Genomic DNA, 26,183 nt, shown 5'->3' with positions numbered 1-26,183 from the left:
GCCCCATAGGGCAGTAGGTGTTGTCTTAGACATACCCAGATACCCTCTATTGATCTTATAAAAATTCCACCAGATCATAATTGTGCGACTAACTTCAGCACAAATGTCAGAGGCGCCAAACATCTGGATCCCATCCAACGTGGTCACCTGTGCGTGGGCACCATTAGACATCACGCAGTCACCTGGTTGGCGCACGATTCGCCACAATATCACGTATAATGCGCTGAACGCAGACAAACGGAGGTCACTGACCCAGCCAGTAGTGCAGGTCGTACTGAAGGTTCCCGGAGCGCTGCTTGATGGTGTTCAGGACGATGTAGGCGTCTCCGGTGAAGAAAGATCCATATTGATTCTTCGGCACGGCCACCAGGTCAAACTTCTCGATCCTCCAAATCTGGAGGCCCGGCTCCCTCCCGGCCTTCTCGAACTCTGGGTGATCAACCACCATTTCTGAATGCTACACGGAGAAAGACAGAGGAAAGGAAGGAAAGGGGGCGTCAGGAAGGTGCGGGGGCTCAAAACTAAATCAAAACCAGCAATAAACAAACAAATATATACATCTCCTTTCTGCTATACAGAATGATACACAGCGTTATACTGTATATTAGCACTGGTGTATATCACTACACGTAACTTATAAGGAGCCATCAGGGAGGACACAGAACGGACATTTGATTTGCAATATCCTTAAAAAGCTGCAATAGAGAAAGGACAGAACTTGTAATACCCGAATTGTGTCACTATCCCCAAATATTCATCCTTAAAGGTCTCTTCAGGTCTCCAGAACTCCTTGTTATATAAATGGGAATAAATGTACGTTCCTTGGAGAAAAGTTTAGGAACTCCCAGGTAATTTCTAAAATCTATTTTATTGCACAGTAGGGAGAACGTTCTTATCTATACAGGTTCCAATCTGAAACAAAAAAAATAAATAATTTTCCTGATCAGAGCCAATTCTCATACAGGGATGCAATTAGCAGATACCAGGCACTATAGCAAGATGGAGGGGTAATGTGCATCTCCTCAACACTCCACAGGCCCAGTGTCTGACACATGCGCAGTGTTTAGAAGAGCACAGCACCCCCCCCCCCCTCTCCATCACTGCCGAGCCCCAGCGCTGCCATGTTCTACACCATCAGGAAACTTTCAGAGTAAGTCATGTGACCCCGTGACATCACTACCTTCCAAATACAACACCTCAGGTTACAGGAAAAAAAAATTATATATATATATATATATATATATTACAGGATACTGCACTGTAAGTTATATGGATGTTAGAAGTCACCGACAGAAGGCTGCACAGTGTGTTTTACAGGTCTCAGAATTCCAAGATGATTGGTAATATCTGTAATAGTTACAGTAGGTTGTGTAATATTCCCTTTTAAATCAAAATGATTCTACTGAACACTGAAGTGATGACATCAGAACGCAATGTTTATACAGATATAAATGTTCTAATACAAAGTGTTACTGTATGTTTACAGGAGTTATATACAAGATGCTGTTCTCAAAGCTTTCCATAGAGCAAGTACCAGAGATGGACAGTAGCCTGTAAAGAGTTAATCAGCTACAATCAGATTAACCCACTATGAGGATTATGGGGAGATTCCAGCCAATGACTGCACATTGCTTTGTGTCAGTAACTAAACCTTCAGGTCTGCATTCCATGTAATACCGCCACCTAGTGTCACACAGAGGTATTACCACCCCACAGGCAGGATAGAACACACAGCAACCTGCTGACACATTGTAACCATTGTGAACGCTGCAGAGCGGAGATTATCTGTACAATGTAACAATTGTCACAGGAAGGGAGACTGAATATAGAGCATTAGAGAACTAAAAATATGCAGCATCAGGGAGATAAAGCAGCTTTCTATGAGGGGGGTGTAATTATAACACACATACAAGTCCTGCATTACATAGATCAGGGCCCAATAAACAGGGTACAGGACATTAATCGTTCTCTGCATTACTATCTATAGGCGGCATCCTCATGATTAGTCCAGCCCACAAACCATCACTGTTTCCGCCATGACACGTTAGGCTGCGTTTGCGCTTTAAGACTTTGTAGCAAAACCAGGACGTCCGAGGACTCCCATAGACACAGAAATAGCCAAAATCCAATAGTCCCCAGAGGAAATTAAGTTTCCAGCACATTGAGGTCAGGGGATACTTAAAACACACAAATACTGAAATAACTGAGTGTTTGGCAATAGTCAAAAAATAGAGTAACCAATAACAGTTTGTTTACTGATTATTTCTTTATGAAAGGGACTATCCATTTAAAAAATAAAAATAAAAATCTCCATGTCTTTCACCCCTGGGAACATCTTCCTCCTCTCAACACTGCAGCCCCCACCACTCAACCCGGGGCCATCATCTCATCCCCTTGGGGCCCTGTCCCCCGACACCCATTTACCAATTCCCAGGATAGAAGGAAAAAACAAAACCCATCACACACTGCCCCAAAGAAAACATCTTTAAAAATAACTGCTATATTAGAATTATAGCTTAGTTTTTAAAGTGGTAACTGCTTTTAAATAGGTTTTGCGTTCCAATTCTTCTACATATTCCAGACAGAGCAAGTGCTTCATACATTGTGAAACTCTAAAAATCATTGGGAGTTTAAAAAAAAAAAAAGTAAAAAAAAAAATTACAAGTTTATTTTAGTTTTTTCAAAATCTGAATCCAGACTCCAGAGTCAGTTTACTGCTCCGTGGGAACAGATCATTGGATAGAGAAGTGCTGCTGTGAAGACATACAGATTAAGAACAGATACAGACGACTGAATACAGAACAGGAAGTTGTACTGTGTAATACCCATTACCTAAAAGCTGTAGAAAGCGGAGAGACAACAACTGCAGTTACAGAAGACCGCCCAGTCCATGTGTTGACTAGTGAGCGGGGGTCACACTCCCGGCAGTGCACCAGTCACACCAAATCCGGCTTGTTCTATATAATCCCGGTCACAATGCTGCTCCCTAACACCGAGGGGGATCATATGATGGCAGTTGTCTGGCGCTCAGTCAGATGGCATCTTCCAACACACGTGGGCAACCCTGATCTAATAACATTCAGCCAGATACTGCTTCTTGGATGGTGAGAAACTTCCCACTGTAGGACAGCTTGGCACAGCACGGCTGGTAACCAAATGGCTTTACTTGGCTAAATATCACACTGCCTCCGCCAGCTTGCCCTCTTCCCATAGAGCATCCCGGTGCCATCTCTTCCCCAGGTAAACCACACACATGCACCCGGCCATCCACATGTAAAAAAAAAAAAAAAAAAAAAAACGTGATTCAGAGCAGGCCACCTACTTATATTGCTCCATGATCCAGTTCTGGCGCTCATGTGCCCATTGTTAGGAGCTTTCGGTGGTGGACAGGCGTCAACATGGGCACCGATTTGTGCTACAGTAGCTCTTCTGTGGGATTGGACCAGACGGGCTATAGCCTTCGCTCCCCATGCTCATCAATGAGCCTTGGGCACCCACCACCCTGTCGCTAGTTGTCCTTCCTTGGACCACTTTTGGTAGGTACTAACCAATACACACCGGCAACACCCCACAAGACCTGCTGTTTTGGAGATGCTCTGACCCAGTCACCTACCATCATAATTTGACCCTTGTCACAGTCGCTCAGATCCTTACACTTGGCTATTTTTCCTGCTTCGAGCACATCAACTTCCAGAACTGACTGTTCACTTGCTGCCTAATATATCCAACCCCTTAACAGATTCCATTGTAACTAGATAAGTGAAGTGAATAACATTGGTTGTCAGTGGTTTAATGTTGTAGCTGATCGGTGTATACATTGCCATATACCAGGCAACACAATGATATGAGGTTACTTGGCCTTTAATTTCACATCCCTGTAAACTAATGTACTAGCAAAAACAATCCAGATGTCTCCCGCTGTGTACACCCACATTACATGTGTCTGGCCTCGTGCCGCTTTCCCTGCGGAGATCTATCTGCCATAATATTATAAACAGTAATTCTACTGAACACCAGGAAATACAACGTATTGTGACTGAGCCTTGTTCCATCACTCACTGTAACTAATGGTTTCACCCTACAGTAGATACAAAGGATCATTTTATAGCTGTTCTTATTCAGCCTCCGTCACCTATTACAGAGTGTTGTGTTTTATTCCAGTTTGTGCTGTAACTCCCGGGATGGGAACAGAGAGTTAATTATACAACACATATGTAACCCATGACACAACGTTTTATATTGGTTTACACTGCAGGCAGCAATACTACATCAATTAGAGAAGGAATCACTAAACCAGAATATATCAGTTCTCGTAAAGAGCTTATATTCAGAAAAGTAGAAGATCACAAGTTAAACTAGCAGAGAAATGATTCGCAATACGATTGGCTCTATGTAGCAGATTATAAAACATTTCTCCTATGCACACCACCTTTTCTGTGTGTAAAGTTGGCCACACAAGTGCCGATATGGTAGTTTTTGATCACACTTGAAAAAGCCACAATCTGATCTGTCTGATCAAATTGTGATTGGATGTGATTTGGCAGACCTGGAATCTTTGAAAAGCCCCTTCCCCAAAATGTCAGTTCTGGAAAGCACAATGTACACAGGGGGTTAGGAGAGAGCACAACCCAAGATACCGATAAACAAGAGCAACAAGATAAAACCAGTGCAAGATTTACTAATAAGCGTCATACACAAGATCCCGTTGTGACAACATTGTACAATCGAGGCGACAGAAGACACCGTACAACGTCATTACAGACCATGTTCAAAACTCACTACGTTTTGAGCTCCTCTCACCTACTCATTTTAATCTCTTACTAGAAAATTGCGTTCATGTCGTCTTTTGATGGGTAAATGACTTTATTCTGTAGAGCACTTAAATGTTATTATTCCAGTAACTTCTCCACATCAAAGGGAAGAATTACTGTTTTCCGAGAGTAAAGACTTGTGACTATTACTCGTGAGACATAAAAGGCTCTAATGTTATTCACAGCTACAGTGGGACCCGTGGCCCCCTCCCCTAAATCATCTATCACTTGTAGTATATACACACCCACAATGTGTACCCCAGGGTGCAGATTAAGGACTAGACTCACTACAATCACGTGACTTCAAATGTGTAAGCATGGCGCAGCCACACCCTGATTATTTCAGTTGGTTTTCTTAATTTGTTTGTTTTTTAAAAATCTTTATTTCATTTATCATTTTACACCCATACTAAAAAAAAAAAAAAAAAAATTTTTTGTTTCTCTTTAATTTTTGTATTAAAATAGAAAGTAGATTTCTTTTTTTTGGACTAGCTTGTGCCTGCCAGGCTCCCCGGCGGTATCTGGAGGCAGATTAAGTGGAGCAGCGCCGGCACGTACACCCCCGAGGACTCCCCTGCGGGTTATAGGACACCAGCAACATGATAGACTGAGGCTATGGGGGCTTATTTTAACTAACTGGTGGCACGTTGTGGTCGTATGAAGCTATAGACATAAAAAGGACGGCTAGGTCTGACTTAGACAGTATTTTGCCATATTGTGTATGTGAAATATTGACATTTCCTGCTCACTATAAAAACAAAATATTTAAACTTTCACCTGGAACAAACAGGGGAAGTCAAGACTTTTCCCACAATCAGCCGTTCATTAGACGGTGTGTAGTGTTAGCAGCTATGAATACATTGCACAATGCAGCAGAGAAACCAGGACAAGAAGGATATTTTGTAGCAGGTTTTATGGAGCTCTGAACTAGGAGGGATTGAAAGACGGGGATTATACTCCTGTACGACCCTTAGTTTACAGCCCCAGATGTATGAAGCGATAAGTCCATTTTTGGGACTTCAGTTGAGGCCTCGCCGACACCTCATTCAACAAACTGATTGGTTCACAGACTCTTGAAATGAATGGCACGAAAGTACCTTGTGACCAATAAAAAGTACTTATTGGTGAACTAGTACTCAGACTATTCATTGTGATAATGCTGCCTCAATTCACTGGGCCTTGCTGACATCAAAGTGCCTCATGCCTCAACGACATCAGAAATTCTTAACATGCTTAATATTCCTTTGACAGTCATGTCTGTAGACATCATCATCTATTTATATAGCGCCACTAATTTCACAGCGCTGTACAGAGAACTCACTCACATCAGTCCCTGCCCCATTGGAGCTTACAGTCTAAAATCCCTAACATGCACACACACACACACACACACAGGGAGAGACTAGGGTCAATTTTTGATAGCAGCCAATTAACCTACCAGTATGTTTTTTTGAATGTGGGAGGAAACTGGAGCACCCGGAGGAAACCCACGCAAACACAGGGAGAACATACAAACTCCACACAGACAAGGCCATGGTCGGGAATCGAACTCATGTCCCCAGTGCTGTGAGGCAGAAGTGCTAACCACTAGGCCACTGTGCTGCCCCAGACAGACATGACTGTCTACAGACAAATTACACCCTTTAGTGTAGTTAATACAGATTATTTATCATATTTATCATGTGGTCTAACAGTTTACAGATAGGGGGGGTAGATCCCATCTATAAGCAAGTTTATAATAAATACATTTATCTACAAATATTCAACAGATTAGAGCTGTCAGATCATTTGTGCTGTTGAGTTGAAAGTAGTTATTACAACAGCGCCACCCAGTGGCCATATAATGGAAATATTTGCACGATAGCAATAACTAAGCATCTCTCGTCCTTGTTCTTTACAGAAGATATTATATAGCTTTATATAATAAGTCGTTTCCAACATACACAGGCAGCCGACTCAGCATGGAAATCAGATCTCCGTCTGCTAGATCCACACACTCCTCCCGGGAAGTTACGCAATGACACATTTTCCATTTCTATATTTAGCGATCAGAGTGGCTGCAGGGCTCAGAGTGTCCGTCATAGGAACAGACAGGAGCCAGATATCTCAGCAAGAAAACCACTAACACTCGTATTACCAGAGAGAGGCTTCTCCTACATCAATCTAATACGATAAATGTGGTCCTAGTATTTAATAACATGATACTGGATGGCGCCAGCTGACCGACAGGGAGAAGTGCTTATATAAATGGTGGCCTGATTGGGCAGCACGGTGGCTCAGTGGTTAGCACTTCTGCCTCACAGCACTGGGGTCATGAGTTCAATTCCTGACCATGGCCTTATCTGTGTGGAGTTTGTATGTTCTCCCCGTGTTTGCGTGGATTTACACCAGGTGCTCCGGTTTCCTCCCACACTCCAAAAACATACTGGTAGGTTAATTGGCTGCTATCAAAATTGACCCGTGTGTGTGTGTGTGTGTGTGTGTGTGTGTTAGGGAATTTAGACTATAAGCTCCAATGTGGCAGGGACGGGTGTGAGTGAGTTCTTTGTACAGCGCTGCGGAATCAGTGGCGCTATATAAATAAATGGTGATGATGATTGGGTCCATGTGATGCTAGTAGGTAACTATAGTGTAATTAGTTTATTTCAAACATGGAGAAAGAGGATGTTGGGAGATAGATCCTGTAAAACTTGTTAAATCTCTTCTGTGCTTGTCCCCCACTTTGGGCACCCAAAATGTTTAGACGATGTTTTAAGTCAGCCTTGCAAAGGCGTCAAATATCAGCGACTTGCAGAACACGCAGATTGATGCATTTACCCCTTGGAATCCAGCAAAATACTCAGATATATCTCTGCTGTATACTTGGCTTTAGACACCAGTTTTAGTGACCTGATGAGCGAGCGATAGAAGGAACACCGATTCCTAAAGCTTCAGATAACACATAACATTTCTCCCATAGTAGAATGATTTCCCCTTTAAAATAAGAATTCTTCATCCATTTGCTATAAACATCTCCTGACTGCCAGAACGTCTGGGGGTGAATCACTCGCTGCAGGCGAACGAGCATTGCTCGGAGAAATAAAACCCAGGAATATTTTCACACAACAATGTAAACAATTTATCGCAACCATATGGACGGTTATATCCGTTCCAGACTCTGTAAAAAGGACAACAAAAAATAAATAAATAAATAAATCCGTAAATCTTAGGATTCTCGGAGCCGCTGAAACGTTTATGCAACAGCAGTTTTTGGGAGGCAAACTAATACTCAGCCATACAATTCATTGATAACTAGCCGCCTCGTGCCTCACACCTCAGAGAGGTCCAGGGGTCCCAATGCCCAAACAGAGAGCAGTGTCATGAATATGCATTTAAAATTCAAAATGGCTGCCTCCACTGTGTGAAGGAGAACGCCGCACTTTAACTAGCAGAGTTATATCAGTATCCTGACGACTGAAAGAGGAAGTCGTTCGTCTGAGCGGCTCGTGTCAGAACAGTTGTTCTCCGTATTTGCCAGACGGTTCTTTTAATTCTTCCTCTTTTTAGAAAAAACAAGATGCTGTGCATTAGGCCGATTATCCATTGGTATTAAAACAAAACACTGTTACTGGCGTTTAAGCGCCAGCTGACGCACAGACAGGACGCAGAGGGAACGCTGCAACCACGGGCGTGAACGGCGGTGGATTTTCAGAGGCTGCATATTTTGGTTATTCCCGTTAGCTAAGTGAACACAAAGTAGAGTTTGATGAGGCATCCAACACTGACCCCTGCCCACCAGTCCCTTATATGGGCTCGCATGCGGTGACACTTAATTGGGGAGGGGGATGATACCAGTGGGACACCGGCATACAGCCTTACAAACAGCCCACAGTACAGATACATTTTTAGTTTAAGAGGACAAACCAATCTAAGTTTGGGGTACAACATGCGCTGTACTGTCACCTTGTATGCATGTGGCATTCACAGTGGTGGAGTTTAACGCCTTCTATAAAAACGCTTTCTATTGGAGATCAGCAAAACATCAGCTGTTTATTTGGGGTGCTGCCAGTTTCTCAGGTGGCATTTGACCCCCTCTATTTATTTAAATTAGTTGGGACATCTGCAACACAACCACTTGCAGAATAGAGTCATCATATCAGCAACAAAATTATATATATATATATATCCACTAATTCCACAGCGCAGAGAACTCACTCATCAGTCCCTGCCCCATCGGAGCTTACAGTCTAAATTCCCTAACACACACACAGACTAGGGTCAATTTTGATAGCAGCCAATTAACCTACCAGTATGTTTTTGGAGTATGGGAGGAAACCGGAGCACCTGGAGGAAACCCACGCAAACACAGGGAGAACATACAAACTCCACACAGATAAGGCCATGGTCAGGAATTGAACTCATGACCCCAGTGCTGTGAGGCAGAAGTGCTAACCACTGAGCCACTCACCCTCAAAGGAAATATAGGAGATTATCCGATTGGCCGAGTGGGACATATCTATCATTACGTTTTCTGTCTTTCCCCGCAGCCAGTATACACCCTGTGTACACACCAGGGAGCTCCCAAATATAGATATAAACAGAGGCTTTGATGGAGTCATTGTTTGACCTGGAGTTTGGCCTACACTGACAAAAGGCAGACATTGTTGGCACAAGGAGTCTGCTATCATCAGAGGATAGAAATAGGTAATGAGGTGGTGGAATCTTACATCCCAATGTACACCCCTATAACTATTTTGCCACAAATACAGAGGGGTTGTAAAATAAACTTTACTTAGATGCCTCAATTTCAATGGGTAGGCTTTTTGTTTTGTTTTTTTTACAGGGACAGTCAGGCACCATTCAGAGCCAAGGCTATAAAAATAATTGCAAATTGAATAAAAAAACAAAAAAAAAAAAAAAAACAAAACGGTGGTACTCCTAGATGCCAGTGCATAACTCAGACAACTTAACAGATCATACTCATGGCAAGATATCTAGCGCCCCCTAGAGTACAGATATATTATATGTACATATATTAAATCATATCCTCAGACAAGGTTAATATTAAATCCCAGACTGCTAGTGGCACCCAAGGAAAGGAGTGCCTATCAGACCACATTTCACAGCTGTGTAAATGAATCATCAACCAAAAGATTTTTAGGATAAGCAAAGATGATTCATTCTGACTCACCCACATATGTTAAACAGGGATATCCTGTTAGGAGGGAGTAACAAACACTTCCCTTGAGGGAACATAAACATTGTTTGTTGGGGGGTCCCCTCATAGTAACGAGTATATTATTTCTTGTTATTAGTTATTTCTAAGGCTCTTAAGGACTGGACAGTAAAAACAGGGAGTTGCAGGATAAACAACATAACATGAAAAGAAAGGGTAGGGCAGAGAGCTTACAATCTAATTGGAGGAAGAAGCGGAGACAGGAAGAGCGAGATTAGCCGATAGTGGAGATTGAGACAGAAGTTAGCGGGTACCAATGTGACTTGGGAGATGCGGACATCCATTAATTAACGGACGTTACCCAAAGATGTTTTTAATAATCTTTGGATGTGGCCAGAACATCTCTCTCCTGATTGCAAGAAAATAACTAGAGAAGCTTAATGTGAATAATGAATAGTGATGCTCCAGGAGTCCAAACAATAGTTTTTATCTTAAACCTATGTTTAAAGAGCATAAAGAGGAACAAAAATGTTGTTACCATTTTAGATTAATACTAAGCATGCAAAGTATTTTATTTATTTAAAAACAAAAACCTTAGTGCAGGCTGCAATTAATTGATCTGAAAGTTTTCTGTGCAGCACTTGACAGTTCCATTGATCTTATAATAAACATGTTTTAATGTATAATACAAATATGTATTTGGACATTGTCATTGCACCTGCCCTCCAGTAGAGGGAGTACATGCTACCCATTCTTCAATACTACTTACATTAATAACCCTGATACTCAGATACTCCCCCTAGTGGAGCACAAATAAGTCAGCAGTCTCTTCTATAGGGAGCAAAATGGTAAAAGGAAAAGTATTAGTTCAGAACCAAAATGTTGGCTTCATAAACTATGCAGCAATCACACAAGAGGTATTGTAGCCCATCAATATATCTCTAGCAAAAATCAGCAACTTAGGAGTCACCTCCCAATAAATTTAACCATCCCTACAAATTAAACATAACATGTCATACTATGCCTTTAATGCAGAGTTTTCCCCAACAGGCCATGTTTTCAGGCTATCCTTAAAGCACATGTGCATGATTCTTTTGCACCTGGTCAGGAATTTTTCCTCTATGTTCCCATAAAACATGACCCACTGGAGTAACGCAAGACACCTGGATTTAATGTTATTACCACAAATCAAACATCATTCTGCACGTTTAAGTTTAATGTAGATATCATATGTGTAGTGACCTAGACACACAAGCATTTGGGCTTAGCAGTTTCTTTTTCCTTTTGAAAGAAGCAGTAAAGGAAATAAAAAAATTAATAAAAGGGACATAGCATAGACTAGTTCGTTGCAAGCTTCATACAAATAAGAGTCTCTTAGCGCTATCCTCAACACACAATAACTGCCCGCAGGTATAGGACAGACATTCTAAACGTGGCAACAACCCCTAATTTTTTCAGTGCGTTGACATCACCCTCTCCGACCAGTGAGGGCCTCAATGTCAGCCGTGACGTTCTCTGCGTTATAAAACAAACTGCTAAATAAAATAAGTGCTGGTGTGTCTAGGTCCTAATACAAGTGGCAAAGTGATCATGCATCACACAAGCTTTGCATACAGGTGTTTGGTGAAAAAAAAAAAAAAAAAAATAGAACACACAATACACTGGATTCTAAACACAATAAACATTATTCCACAAATGTAAGATAAATTAAAAATGCACACACCCGTGGTACACAGCATGCTCCTGCCGCATTGGTGTTCCCCATTTTTTTTATTTTTTTTTTAAACAAAACAAATAATTATTATGGTTTAGCTGTTATTCATGCCAGGCGGTCAGAAATCTCTCCGGGAGGTGTGCGTCTGTGTAAAGCAGTGTTTTCAGTGACTGAATCTTGCCGCTAGCTGGTGATCATCCATCTGCCACTAAACCACTTGGGAGGGGGGACAGACCTACTACAGCAATACAGCAACACAACAAAAACAAAACAAAAAAACAGACTCGCAATTCAGCAGATAAAAAGTCAAAGGTGGATTTTCAAAATTGCTTTTTTTAGGGAAATGTATTTTGTAAACATAGGAAACTAGAAGCGTCCTATTTTTATTTTGATAGGGATATAAAACGTTTTGCAACAATGGGAGAATTAGCTTTTTTTTTTTAGAGTCAAATCCAAGTCTTTCACTTTCTGAAACGAATAATTGTCTAGAATAAGTGGGACACAAAGGCCAGTGGAACAGAGCACTGCCTGCTTGATGTGTTTGGTTTAAATAAAACAGGAAAGAATAAAACACATTAAAGATCAAATAACAAAACATTTGTCTCTCTTTGGTAATAAACCGGAACAACCAGTTTGTGCAAATGGACAAGTATTATCCTAGGGATTATTCTAAATATAAGTCACTTACAGATCTGTTATGAAGACACAGGAAGGGACCAGTTAGACATGCTTTGTGAGGAGGGGGGGATATATAGCTACAGAAGTGAATTAGTGTTACCCATTAGTGCATCTGTTGCAAGCATCACTAATTAGCATTCATTAGTGCTTCAAGACCAACCTATCAGTCCACACATGCTCCAATCTGTATATATTATGTTTATTATTGTCAGATCTTAATCAAACTAAGCTATAGGTCCAGCGATCATCACAGTAAACATTTGAATCTATTCTAAAATGAAATGTAATCAAATATCGCATTTCCTTTGATTATGAAACGATTGTGTGAATATATTTTGGGGTATTGGCTGTTAACAGGTTGTTACCTGACACCAGAGCTGCTCAAACCTAGTCCTCAAAAGCTAGCAACAGGTCATGTTTTCAGGATATCTGTCTACAGAAACAGGTGGGATAATTACTGAGCCAGAAAAATAGATTAAGTTAGCTGTGCAGGATTACAGAAATGCTGAAAACATGAACTGTTGGTAGCTCTTGTAGACTGTGTTTGACTTACACTGATAGATATGGATATGCAGGAGGGGGGGAGGGTCTATTGCAGACCCTGGATGCAGGGATGATTTATAAGGTTTTTTTTTTTTATAGTTTAAACTTTTAAAGTTTTCAATTTGGTGATTCTACCAAAGGAAACGTTTCTTTAGGTAACATTGAATTTTTTTTTCCATGTCCATTAAACAAAATCAGAAAAAAAAAACCTACTTCCCTAATTTTTGCAATGTGGCTTTTTTCAATACCAGAAATGACCCCGTCTAGTTCTCCCCAGTACAGGGATACAACAGGCGTGTACTTTGTCCCGCCAACTGCCGCTGTTCGTACTACTAAAGTCTCGTCCTCACAGATTTCCACCTCCGTGCAATGGGTAAAAGTATTAGATTGTATCAATCTGATGATGAATCCACTGCTGCTCCTGGGAGGTAATCCAGAAAACATGCCCTGCTGAGCAGTAGGCACAAAACTGATAACAGGACATCACCTGACTCATTCTGCCCCGAGATATATTTGTTTCTGTGTTTATCAGTGGCTGAAGTAACCTGCACTAGACATATGAACCTGTTTTACATCATATAATCAAGAATATCTCCAAACTGTCCAAATTTTTGGACCTTGAAAGGGGTGGGGCTTACATGGAAGTGTGCGGGCGTTTCTGGGTGGTTCGAGGTTTGGCACGAGTGAATATCACAACGCGGGTAAGATTCCAGATTGGCAGCGAATGCATGTTTGATATTTTATTATTGTAGTTGATCTTTTATTTATGTTTTATCTTTCGATTTCCCCTGTACTCACTGTTATCAGAGCAGAGTAGGGGCTTTTAAAATGTAGAAATATATTTGGTATTAGGACATTTAATATTATTCTTATAATATTATGTCAATATTTTTATTTTCTCACTTACTGCAAAGTCTCGGACCTGTCATTTAGACACATGTGGGAGTCACGTACACGACTCCTCTGCGATTAGCTGGAATCCATTCTGCGTGCATGCAATCGTTGTAACGGCGGTGCGCGTCTGTGTGTGTACACGTGGCGTTTGTTTCGTGTGCCCAGTTTCAGGTGGCCGGAGTGTAGACATCAGCTGTTATGACGTCTGATTATATGTTCTGAGTATAGCCTCTAAAAGTGTTACAGCTGCTGATGACAGATACAAGGAGCTCTGTGCACAGACGTTGGCGGATGTCAGATAGTCTGATGCCAGCAGCTGCTTCTACTCCGCCCTGCTCATCCAGCTGACAGCCCGAGGACCCGGAATGACACGAGGGGCTGATTCACTAGATAACTTTATAGCTTTGATCACTGGGGAAATTAAACTGACTACAACTGAAGAAACTTTTACACAACTTCTGTTGATGTCAATATTCTCATTTACACGCTGGTTTGCGGCACAAGTTGGGGCAATTGTCGACGTCTCCTCGCTGTCATGTTTAATTTAAGCCAAAACTGTAGATTAACCGGGCAACACTTCAGAAGAAAAAGTTGAATGAATGAAAGGGGTGGTAATAAAGTGGTAGGAGGGTGGACCTTGGAACAGAACTAGTCAGCCTAAGTATAATACCTGACATAAGGCTGTGATACAAACCTCTGATACGTTCTACTACTGCTCGGGAACTTCTATAACTTAACGTGTGTACAGTAAACGGCTTTTTAGAGTGCTGCTCGGTGCTTTTGTGGCTAATTTTGGAAACTGTACTAAAGGGTTAAGGGTCAGCCCCTTCCTGAAAGTGATTCTAGTTTGTGCCTGTTGCAATGTTTGGATGCTGGGTGCATGGGAGCCATGTCTGCAAGTGACGCAATGAAAACAAAGTATGCTGACCACATATCACAGCAGCGTGGCCTGAAAGACAAGACTTAGTGACAGGCCCACACGTGTCTGCTGCTCAGATTACTATTAAAGGCAATATTAGAAGTGGCATCGTACAGACGTCACGAGCGTGATAGCAATAATGTTTTACCGATGCGTGAATAATGCATCTCACTACTTGTCCCTTTCCTGGGCTGCATCACAGAGCTCTCCAGCTGCCGTGGAACTACAAGTCTCAGCACGCTGGCTATTTAATCATGGAGTTCTTGTTGTTCCACAATGGTAAGGGGGTGTGGGGGGCAGTATGGTGGCAACATTATTAAGGGTGACCTTACCAAGACTTCCTGCTGATAAAGTTTACTAATCATCTCTCGCAGCATCACATGTATTAGATAACTACGTTGTTCCCCGTTGTGGTGTTAGGAGCTTGCGTTCTCTGAAGCACAAATGATCCTTTGGGTAAGTGGATTTGGTATCGGTCCCACATCCTGGAGCATCGTGGATGAGATGAGTCACCGACACAAAAGCCTAATTGAAATAATCTCCCTCTCCCTTCCTAGGGGGACCTGTTGGGCAATTATTAGGAATCTTGCTGCAGCTGTTCCACATTTTACAAGCAGCTCTATAATATGTCACAGGCAGCTCTATAATATGTTACACACAGCCACGAAAACTTTTTTTTTTTTTTTTTTTTTTCATTTAGTGAGTGACAACAGAATCTCAGAGACTGAATGTTCTGATAATCTGTGTATTCTGGTCCTAACCTGCGATGCTTTATAATCTTATTTAATCATTTAAGCTTCGTTCATTACCAAGTTTCTAATTTTAGAGTGGTGCAATCTATTGTCATTAAAGTTGTCCCTCGGGGCACATTACAATGTATACAAGTGTGCAATGCAAGACTGGACATGATGATCCTGGAAGCAGGGACAGGCTGACTGTGGTACTCTCTCCCTGCCACGGATTGTACCCCTGTCTGCTGCAAAACTGCTTGTGAAACACAGCTGTCAATCATTCCTGCAGCAGCCATGTCACATCAATGTCCCGAGGCCCTGGGGATTTCCAATCACACATAGTGCCTGCTGGTAGCAGGCCAGGTATGTGAGCTTGCCACATTAATTTGCCCTCAAGCCACAAACCTGCCCTTGTTCCTGTAGTTGTGACATATACACACACATGCATGTAACAAGCTTAGTTTATCAGCTCCTATAGCGTCACACACAGCAGCCACTTTCATGCCTATATATGGAGCAAGTTTCAGTGCATGGGAGAAAGTTGATTTTGTGCAGCGTAAAAGCTTCTTAAAGTCGGAGATTGCAAATAATAAACCATTAGGAATCGGCGCATGTGTCACAAACAGGGGGGGTCTGCATGCGCCCTATACCCCACCCCTGTGCATGCATCAGTCCATGCAGTGACGGCGGAGGATGCTGCTAGATCTGCCCCTGCAGACACCTCCCTGGATGCAGATGTGCCTGGAATTAGGATGTGCCCCCACCCCCTCCCAGGCTCAGAGTCGGTGCATTGAGAGAGGGAGAGAATGACAGTCCTGGAGATGAGCTGGAGAAGTGAAGGCAGCAGGGGGCTGGTGCACTTACCTGATGGGATTCTTCTCTTCACTGCGACTCTGAGCTGAATGCAAGAGAAGGACTGAGATCTGGGCTACAGGCAGGAAGGTTAATCCCCCCCCCTCAGCCACCACCCTAGTGATTCATCCAGTGTAGCGCAGTGCCCCGCCCTGGTGACAGGAGGTACTACACTGTAAGGAGGGGCTGGCTGCGGACAATGGGACAAACAGTTCACATCAAAGCAGAACAATGACTCGGGGAAGTTTAAAGACCTTAATTATGGTACTTCACCTCCTCCTACCTGCAAATCTGCATCAGCAGCACCCTCCAGAGCCTGGCACATAAAATCACCCAGACTGCAACTAGATTTCAGTGCCCGAAATGAATGTATATGTGTGTATATCTATTAATACAAACATTGTAGCAACTGATCACCATGCTATGATAAATATATAAAGTCTGTTATCATAAAAGTACATTTACTATTTATATTATCATAAATATATGTTTACTATTCCTATTATCATCGTCAACTTTTGTTTATGTTATACCCATGTTTATATTTTGCAGCTGATCAGAGAGACTGATATGAATGTATCCTGAGCAGCAATAAGCTCAGGAAGACATCATCATCATCATCATCATCATTTATTTATATAGCGCCACTAATTCCGCAGCGCTGTACAGAGAACTCATTCACATCAGTCCCTGCCCCATTGGAGCTTACAGTCTAAATTCCCTACTATAGACACACACTCACACACAGAGACAGACAGACAGAGAGGGAGAGACTAGGGTCAATTTTTTTTTTTTTTGATTGCAGCCAATTACCCTACCAGTATGTTTTTGGAGTGGTTTATTTAAGGCTATAAAATTACTCTTTTTATCCATTGGACCAGGAATCACACAGAGCAGGATTGTTACCAAGCACAAAGCACTGTATTAATGAAGTGATCAAAATTTATATATCTGCTTTATTAGTCTAAGCTGAACAGACAATACATAGAGATATTACTCAAAGCTGGAAATAAAGAAAGCCCAACTCAGGGAAGGGGCCTCATGACGCGACTCACATTGCTCTCCCGGATGCTATAGTTTAATTATCTACTGATCATGTCAAATGTATTTTGCAACATTATAAAAGCCCCTATATTTATTAAGCAGGTGGGGGAGATCTCTTATTTAGCATGAGGTTTCTATGTCAGATTGCTCTCTGGTGAATTCACCTGTACTTTGCTTTTCATAAAGGTACATCAGATCATTCAACAATTTAACATGTCTTTGGTAGCTCGTTTCCACGACAGTCTATTATACATTTCTGCACATTTGCAATCTTAGATTGTTAGTGAATAGTCATTATGTATTTTATAATGGGCACTTATGCAATAAATTCTATTTTTCTTCTATGTATTAAATAATAAAGTGGTTAGGAATGATATTTTTCAGATTATTAAATGTTTAAATCACTGTTACTACTGATCATAACCTAATATAAACATGCATAGTATAATGATATCATTGACTTCAGATAGTTCAGTTTGTTAGGAACAAGGACTGATCAACGTTAGATATTTAATGAAAATGAGGAACAAAGGTTGAAGTGATTCCTCAATCTCTGATTACGTTTGTTACTTTGGGTGTGAATCACACAAGACAAATAGTCCCTCAATAAACTTTGGATTATACAGAAGTTACCTTGTAGTATTTATTTTTAAACATTTGTTTCTTCCCAGTAAATTCTCTGGAAATAACTAGTTCAAATGAAATCAAGATCAAAACTGGAGCTGCTACTGTGACATATTATGATATAATCTGCAAAACACATGACAAATATTAAAGTGAGGGTTTCCATACATTGCTACAATGCAATAATTAAATTTGTTATTTCTGCCACTGTGGAAGCAATTTGCTCTCTGGCAAAATTGACGCTTTCAGTGAACTAATTTATGTCACAGCAGTCGTTACATGAAAGGGTGAGTCACAAACTCCCCTTTCCACAATTACCGTAACTGTGGGGTCCTATTCCGGAATTCGGAATTACCAATTGTTATTCTACTGGACCATCTCACTGTACCAACAATACAAACCTCGCTGCTTTCATTTCACATACTGATATTGCTCTGGCTGGACGAGGCCGCGGCTCTATGTAGTTACAAACTAATCCAGGCGATGTGTGAACCCTGTACCTGCAAGCGCTTCATTCCTGAGCAAGGTATTAGTACTGAGCATTAGCTGTGAGTACTCCGTTCCTGAGCAACGTATATTAGTACTGAGCATTAGCTGTAAGCGCTTCATTCCTGAGCAAGGTATTAGTACTGAGCACTAGCTGTGAGTACTCCATTCCTGAACATGGTATTAGTACTGAGCACTAGCTGTGAGTACTCCATTCCTGAACATGGTATTAGTACTGAGCATTAGCTGTGAGTACTCCGTTCCTGAGCAACGTATATTAGTACTGAGCATTAGCTGTAAGCGCTTCATTCCTGAGCAAGGTATTAGTACTGAGCATTAGCTGTGAGTACTCCATTCCTGAGCAACGTATATTAGTACTGAGCATTAGCTGTAAGCGCTTCATTCCTGAGCAAGGTATTAGTACTGAGCACTAGCTGTGAGTACTCCATTCCTGAGCAAGGTATTAGTACTGAGCACTAGCTGTGAGTACTCCATTCCTGAGCATGGTATTAGTACTGAGCACTAGCTGTGAGTACTCCATTCCTGAGCATGGTATTAGTACTGAGCACTAGCTGTGAGTACTCCGTTCCTGAGCATGGTATTAGTACTGAGCACTAGCTGTGAGTACTCCGTTCCTGAGCATGGTATTAGTACTGAGCACTAGCTGTGAGTAGTCCGTTCCTGAGCATGGTATTAGTACTGAGCACTAGCTGTGAGTACTCCGTTCCTGAGCATGGTATTAGTACTGAGCACTAGCTGTGAGTACTCCGTTCCTGAGCAAGGTATTAGTACTGAGCACTAGCTGTGAGTACTCCGTTCCTGAGCAAGGTATTAGTACTGAGCACTAGCTGTGAGTACTCCGTTCCTGAGCATGGTATTAGTACTGAGCACTAGCTGTGAGTACTCCGTTCCTGAGCATGGTATTAGTACTGAGCACTAGCTGTGAGTACTCCATTCCTGAGCATGGTATTAGTACTGAGCACTAGCTGTGAGTACTCCGTTCCTGAGCAAGGTATTAGTACTGAGCACTAGCTGTGAGTACTCCGTTCCTGAGCAAGGTATTAGTACTGAGCACTAGCTGTGAGTACTCCGTTCCTGAGCATGGTATTAGTACTGAGCACTAGCTGTGAGTACTCCGTTCCTGAGCAAGGTATTAGTACTGAGCACTAGCTGTGAGTACTCCGTTCCTGAGCATGGTATTAGTACTGAGCACTAGCTGTGAGTAGTCCGTTCCTGAGCATGGTATTAGTACTGAGCACTAGCTGTGAGTAGTCCGTTCCTGAGCAAGGTATTAGTACTGAGCACTAGCTGTGAGTACTCCATTCCTGAGCATGGTATTAGTACTGAGCACTAGCTGTGAGTACTCCGTTCCTGAGCATGGTATTAGTACTGAGCACTAGCTGTGAGTACTCCATTCCTGAGCATGGTATTAGTACTGAGCACTAGCTGTGAGTACTCCATTCCTGAGCATGGTATTAGTACTGAGCACTAGCTGTGAGTACTCCGTTCCTGAGCAAGGTATTAGTACTGAGCACTAGCTGTGAGTACTCCGTTCCTGAGCATGGTATTAGTACTGAGCACTAGCTGTGAGTAGTCCGTTCCTGAGCAAGGTATTAGTACTGAGCACTAGCTGTGAGTAGTCCGTTCCTGAGCAAGGTATTAGTACTGAGCACTAGCTGTGAGTACTCCGTTCCTGAGCAAGGTATTAGTACTGAGCATTAGCTGTGAGTACTCCATTCCTGAGCAAGGTATTAGTACTGAGCATTATTTGGGGTTCTTCAATTCCTGAGGAGAGTATTAATACTGAGCATTAGCTGGGATCAGTCACTTTCATATAGTTAATCTGTTGCTTAACTTTGTCTATGTTACCACCCTCCAACATGTGACCTCTGCTATTGACCGTGACCATTGTGCCCTCTCCAACCCTTGACTTGGCTTATGAACTTGACCATCCTCCCTTCTCAGGTTCCTGACCTCGGCTATTCTTCTGTCTGAATCATCAGACACAGTCTCCAGCAGGTCCTACTCCTGTCTGCAGCATCATAATCGCAGGTAGCACCAGCAGGATGAGTACCCCAGATCTATGAGATATCTGCCACAGGACCCCTACAGTTGTGTTAGATGAGGGGAGGAGACCAGATAAGAGATAAAGAAAAGAGAACAGCGCTGTGTAGATGCAGCTATCTAAAGCCTAATTACATAACTGAAACAACTAAATTAATTAATTTACTGACCCATGAAACTGTCTTAAAATAACAACTTTTAATTTATAACATAATCCACTGTATACCTGATAAGTAAAATACAATCTTAATAAATCCTAAACAGTTTATCGATGAAGTTCTTCTATAAAGCTAAAAGTGTACAAACATATAAAGCTAAAAGTGTACCAACTTATAACAGCCAAGCAGTAGGAATAGGTAGTAATTAGGAAATAAAAGTCCGATAACAGCAAGAGACTCATTGATATTTATCCTACGGAAGATATAAAGTTAGAGCGATAAATCCACTTAGTTGTCAGCTGCCAAGAAAATATTCTCAATTCAAATTAAAGAGCAACATTAACATACAAATATGCTGCTCCTGAAAACATTGCGCTTACAGAATTATCAACACTTGTCGATGTCACGTTCTGCCTCTTACATTCAGGTTATGTAAATAATACTGGTAGCGTTAGTATGCAAATACAGTCTCAGCTGAAATGTAAGTGGTCATCTTACAGAAGAGTTCTGTTCACACTGAGCTGGATCAAGGCTTTAGGGGGCCCGGGTCAGTTAAGGTCAGGGGATCCCTATGGTCTAAAATTAAGAGTATGGAAATGTCGTTAACTTGCTCTGAAAAGCAAAGCTTTATGTCTGCATTGCAGAACTTTGCAATCCCCATATTAAGCTATGGGGAGTACGTTAAGACACGGTAAGTGGGTAATAGCAGGTGAAATCTTTGCCATAAACCCTTCATACATTTTGCGATTGCCATTTTACGGAGAAAGCTGCTGTTTCCTACATATGGCTGACCGTACTTGAATACATAGACCCCTGTATGTTTTTAGCAACTTTTCTACATTATTACATGGCTGTGCTCCAAGACTTAAAATAAATAAGCTCTAATCCATTAATTCAGTAAAATTACTAATTGGTGACGATAAAATAATACATTTTTAGCATTTCTAAAATAGCAGATAATTCATCGGAGCAAAATAGTTCATGAATATCATGTTAATATGAAGATTTAAAAAGATGTTAGAACTAGGAGGATGTTTGCGAATTTAAGTGTGCACATTACACACTCATTGGTGGGAACCAAGGTATAACAAGGTCCAAGGTCTCTAGGTAGGGACGTCCTTCCTCTCCTCCCCTCGCCCACCGCCAGGGCACAGTTACAGCTTCTACCCCGGTCAATAACGCCCTAAATGTATCTTGTACAAATCAGGTGTTACACTAAGGCTCTGAAGCACCTAGGTGTCTCCTGGACTTCAGGGACACTGTTTGTAGGACGCCAGCGGTTTATCCGGATGGGGGTTGGAGTTTCTCCTGGGTGAATATCTCCTATAATGCAATAACTATTTATAAATAGAACTGCTGGAACCACAAAGAAATCGAAACTTTACTGTTTACTTCCTTAAAAAGGCAGTTTATAGGTTGCCAAGAAACAGCAAAACAAACATAAAAGGTATTTATAAAACTATATTTTATGTTTCTCAAAAGGGAGTTTTTATTTATTCTTTAATATAAATTTAATTATACATGAATTTCAGAAACCAGTTTATAAACATTCCACGTCTGCACTTTCAGAGCTTACTCAACAATCTTATAAAGATTTAAAGACTCGTTATATTTAAGTATTAATGCAGCTCTATAAACACCTAATAAAATGCTAAAAAAGTACAAGATTAGTTGGAGGGTGTGTATGAAAAAAACTGCTGCGGAAGGTGCTGTAACCCATAGCAACCTGTCGGATTCTGTCACTTTATAGTGGTTGTTGTGGTGACGCAGAGGAAGCACGACGCCAGCTGGTTAGTGTATCTTGCGTGAAACCGCTCTTTGCGCGCCCCTTGACCTTGGCTTGTGAACTTGACCATCCTCCCTTCTCAGGTTCCTGACCTCGGCTATTCTTCTGTCTGGATCATCAAACACAGTCTCCAGGTCCAGGACAGTGCTCAGCAGGTCTTACTCCTGTCTGCAGCATCATAATTCCAGGTAGCACCAGCAGGATTAGTACCCCAGATCTATGAGATATCTGCCACAGGACACCTACAGTTGAGTTAGATGAGGGGAGGAGACCAGATAAGAAATTAAGAAAAGAGAACAGCGCTCTAACGTAGGCAGAGTACTGTAAGGGTGTGTCTGCGCAATTGTGCACATATGCAGACACATGAACGCCTATCCAGCCCGTATTATTTGCGGGTGATCAGGATCCCGTGCAGAGAGCGGAACTGTTTGTGACTGACCGCTTGTGAATGCTCCATTGTTCTTTTTTTTATTGCACCTTTATATATTATGCTCGTGTGTGTTTAAGCAAATTTTTAAAATATTTTTTCCACGTATGCGTGACAGGGGGCTGTTTATCCTTTATTAGAGAGCTTTTTGAACCTTCATCGGTGCCTGAAAGCGAATACGTATTTTGCAAACAAAACGAACGGCTATAAATTCTTAGGGTCCCAATCTTTGAGTTAACGCAGCCCACGCGGTCCAGCAAGGCTCGGACTAGCCCCCGTTCTTTTCAGCTCTGTGCTGGTGGCCTCTGAGAAGGGGGGGGGGTGCTGTTATTTGCGGGGGGCCCCACCATAGAGGCACCAGTCCTGTTAAGCCCCACCCGTGGTTTGTAGCACTCGGACTGGTTAAGGATTCGGGGAATGAGAAGTCGTTTCACATGTGTTTTGTTTTTTAACCCTTGGATTACTTTTGGACGGAATAAAAGTTTAAAGATTTTAAGGATGGAATTGGGGAGTGTTTACTTACTAGAGAAGGACCTTTTCAACCGTGTTGTGTGTTAATTTGCTATTTGTTTTCTGTTTGCAATTACAGGTTCCAGCAGTCGGTGACAGCCATGGGCAAGGCTGGCACTTGTAGTTCTACAAGCACCAGCATGTCCATGCAGTTAATGGCTGCTACGTCTTGCTGGGACTTGTAGTTCCACAGTAGACTAAATATTTTCAAGGCAATACTAAGCTGAGGCTGGTTCCTTCTACGGCAGGGGGACCCACGCTCTGGGCTTTCCTGTTATCAAAATTATTAGTAAAATATCTATTATTTTGATGCACTGACCTAGAGAGGATCGTGCGAGTTGTGTTCATTTATCTCTAGATGTCCTCGTCCTCTTGACATTAGGAATTTTACGAGCAGAACTCCCAAAACAGACACGTAGAAAGGCGGATTCCTGAGTAATGGACACCCAGCTGTACTCCGCAAAGGGTATATTTTAGAAGTTATTATTTAACGCTGATTACAGAGTACGTTCCCACATTCAGAGGGTGTTTCCAACAGTGTCCTTCTGGCTGAAGGAGCATTTTACAGCTTACTGATTTCATTGTGCCTGTGAGGGACAAGGTGAGAATCAGAGACAGATACAGCGTAAGTTTTATAGTTATATATAAGGTGTGTCACGTAGACTGCCGGATGTCCCAATCACAAGATAAAACCCAATAAATACACTGTCACGTGCTACGAAATACAATGAAACTCTCACGTGTCACAGGCAGTAAATTATTAGATCCTCAGCTACCAGATTCAGGGGCATATTTAATAAAGCACGATAGTGCTTTTAACGGTTAATTAAGGTCCCACAGTGCCCTCCGCAAATTTATTAAGGGGGCATCGCAGCAGATATCATGGATATCTGCTGCTTTGCATTCCTCTTCGTTTTTGGGAGCAGTCACCATTCAACAGAATGGTGACTGCTCCTGGCCGCAATCTAACAAGTCCCGAAAAAACATTTTTTTCGGGAACTTGTCATGTTAATGTACCAGCTGAAGCTGGCGTACATCATCGGAATTGAAGAAATCTAATGCTGTCAGCTCTGCTCCGAAGAGCAGAGCTGGACAGCGCATGTGTGGAGGGATCACATGATCCCTCTCTGTCACTCACAGCTCTCTCTCTGCAACTATCGTTGCAGAGACAGAGAGGGGATCTGTGTGCACATGTCCAGTTCTTGGAACTGGACATGCGCAATTGAAGAATTAGGAGAAGACCCGAAGACAGCGCTTCCGAAGAGGCAGGTAAGTATGATTTTTTTTTTCACAGAAACAGCAGATTATCGGGACTGCTGTTTCTGTACTCCGGTTTTGATAAATTTGAGAAATGAATCAATACTTATCCGTCCGATAAGGATTGATAACCATTTCTCTATTTCAACGATAAATGATAAATGTGCCCCTCAGACTCTGGATCACCAGAGATGTCAATCAGACCCAGTTCATTCAGGAGATACTTTGTAGCACTGACGCAACCTTGGGTTGATTCATTCATTCATGTAAATGACCTCCTTTATGTCCGGTTTAAGGGGTCAGGGAAAACTTGCCTGTAAAGACATTGCCGTTTTAAATCTGCCGCCGAATATAGGTGACTTGCTGAACGCTCAGATTGATACATTTACCCCCTAACATTTGTATTTGGATGCAACAATGTGAATAAGTACATACAAACTGAAGGTACAAACTTAAATATACACCAGCTAGATGCCACTATTTTAATGCTCGGATCTATAATACAAATGGGCTGATGTGTTTCAAATCTGGGACACGTAGCGGGCACACGCACTGTAGTTCCATCCTTGGTTGCTGGGAATTGTAGTTCAACAACAGACCCAGCTGCAAGTTTTCTATCCCTGTCTAGCTATGCAGCAAACGTACTAACGCCGGATCATTGTCCGCTTCACTATCTCCTCCGTACAGTTGGTGTTCTATGAATAGATGTGGTATGTGAGGTATGCTGACTTCTGGAAGACAGGAGAGGCAAATTACAAAGGACAAAACAGCTGCTAACAGCGCAAATGCACCCACTGGGCCTGATTCATCAAAGCTCGGATCCTGAGCGCACGGACCCACGTATTTAGGCTTTGCATCCGCTTGAATTCAACAAAGCACAGATCTCAAGGTGCGTGTGTTACTGATATCGGGGGCAGGTCTGCTGTGCTCTACTACACCGGACGCAGGAGGATGTGTCCAGTACCTATGTGGAGTATAAATTTGCAAAAGAACGTACAGGAAAATAAAAAAAATCTTGCATTGCATCTTGTACTGTTACCTGATAATAATAAAGGCATTAATGTTAAAACAGCAAAAAATACATTTATTAGAATGTTGTTAATGTCTACTGAGCATAAAATACATTGTTACAGTTGCTCCTGACACATTTTATAGTATACATAGGAGACTGTCATCACTACTGATCAGGACTTAGACTAGCCCTGGAGAAAGAGATACGGCAGAAAACGTTTGCGTGCATAAGGTTTAATTTGCACATGGCCGCGAGCGCTTGCGTTTAACACCCCTCTACTGTAAATTCACTACAGCTAAACACCATTCCCAGCCCAGTTCACTCTCCGAAATCGTAGGCTGTAGTAAGCGTCCTTTGCGCTCGCAGGCGCACGGATCAGAACTGCGTTCACGGACGTTTGTGCCAATTCTGGGCATGCTCAGAGTGATTTTGTGCATGATACACTCAAAATCGGCAGATACATGCCTCAATAAATCAGGCCCTCTGTGTACCGACTGCAAAAAGTGTGCCTAGATTTC

At 42.0% G+C, this 26,183-nt stretch overlaps 1 protein-coding gene across 3 annotated transcripts in view; it reads right to left on the bottom strand.

Annotated features, from left to right (window-relative positions):
- The window catches only part of GSN (gelsolin), a 35,683-nt gene extending 19,268 nt beyond the window's left edge, over window positions 1–16,415 (bottom strand). The window contains exons 1-2 of one of the 3 annotated variants that reach the window (XM_075185678.1): window positions 16,310–16,415; window positions 253–457 (exon numbers count right to left, since the gene is read on the bottom strand). In XM_075185678.1, coding sequence (XP_075041779.1) covers window positions 253–448 — 196 coding nt within the window. In that variant the 5' untranslated portion in view covers window positions 449–457; window positions 16,310–16,415. Of the gene's footprint in view, window positions 1–252; window positions 458–11,689; window positions 11,912–16,309 lie in introns of those variants that run through there. The other 2 variants (XM_075185675.1, XM_075185677.1) reach the window with 2 other exon arrangements.
- Window positions 16,416–26,183: the final 9,768 nt, after the last annotated feature.

This window comes from Mixophyes fleayi, chromosome 9 (assembly GCF_038048845.1).
Source record: "Mixophyes fleayi isolate aMixFle1 chromosome 9, aMixFle1.hap1, whole genome shotgun sequence".
NCBI lineage: Eukaryota > Metazoa > Chordata > Amphibia > Anura > Limnodynastidae > Mixophyes > Mixophyes fleayi.
The sequence above is the reverse complement of the archived record's forward strand: the minus strand, read 5'-3'. Positions and strand labels throughout refer to the sequence as shown.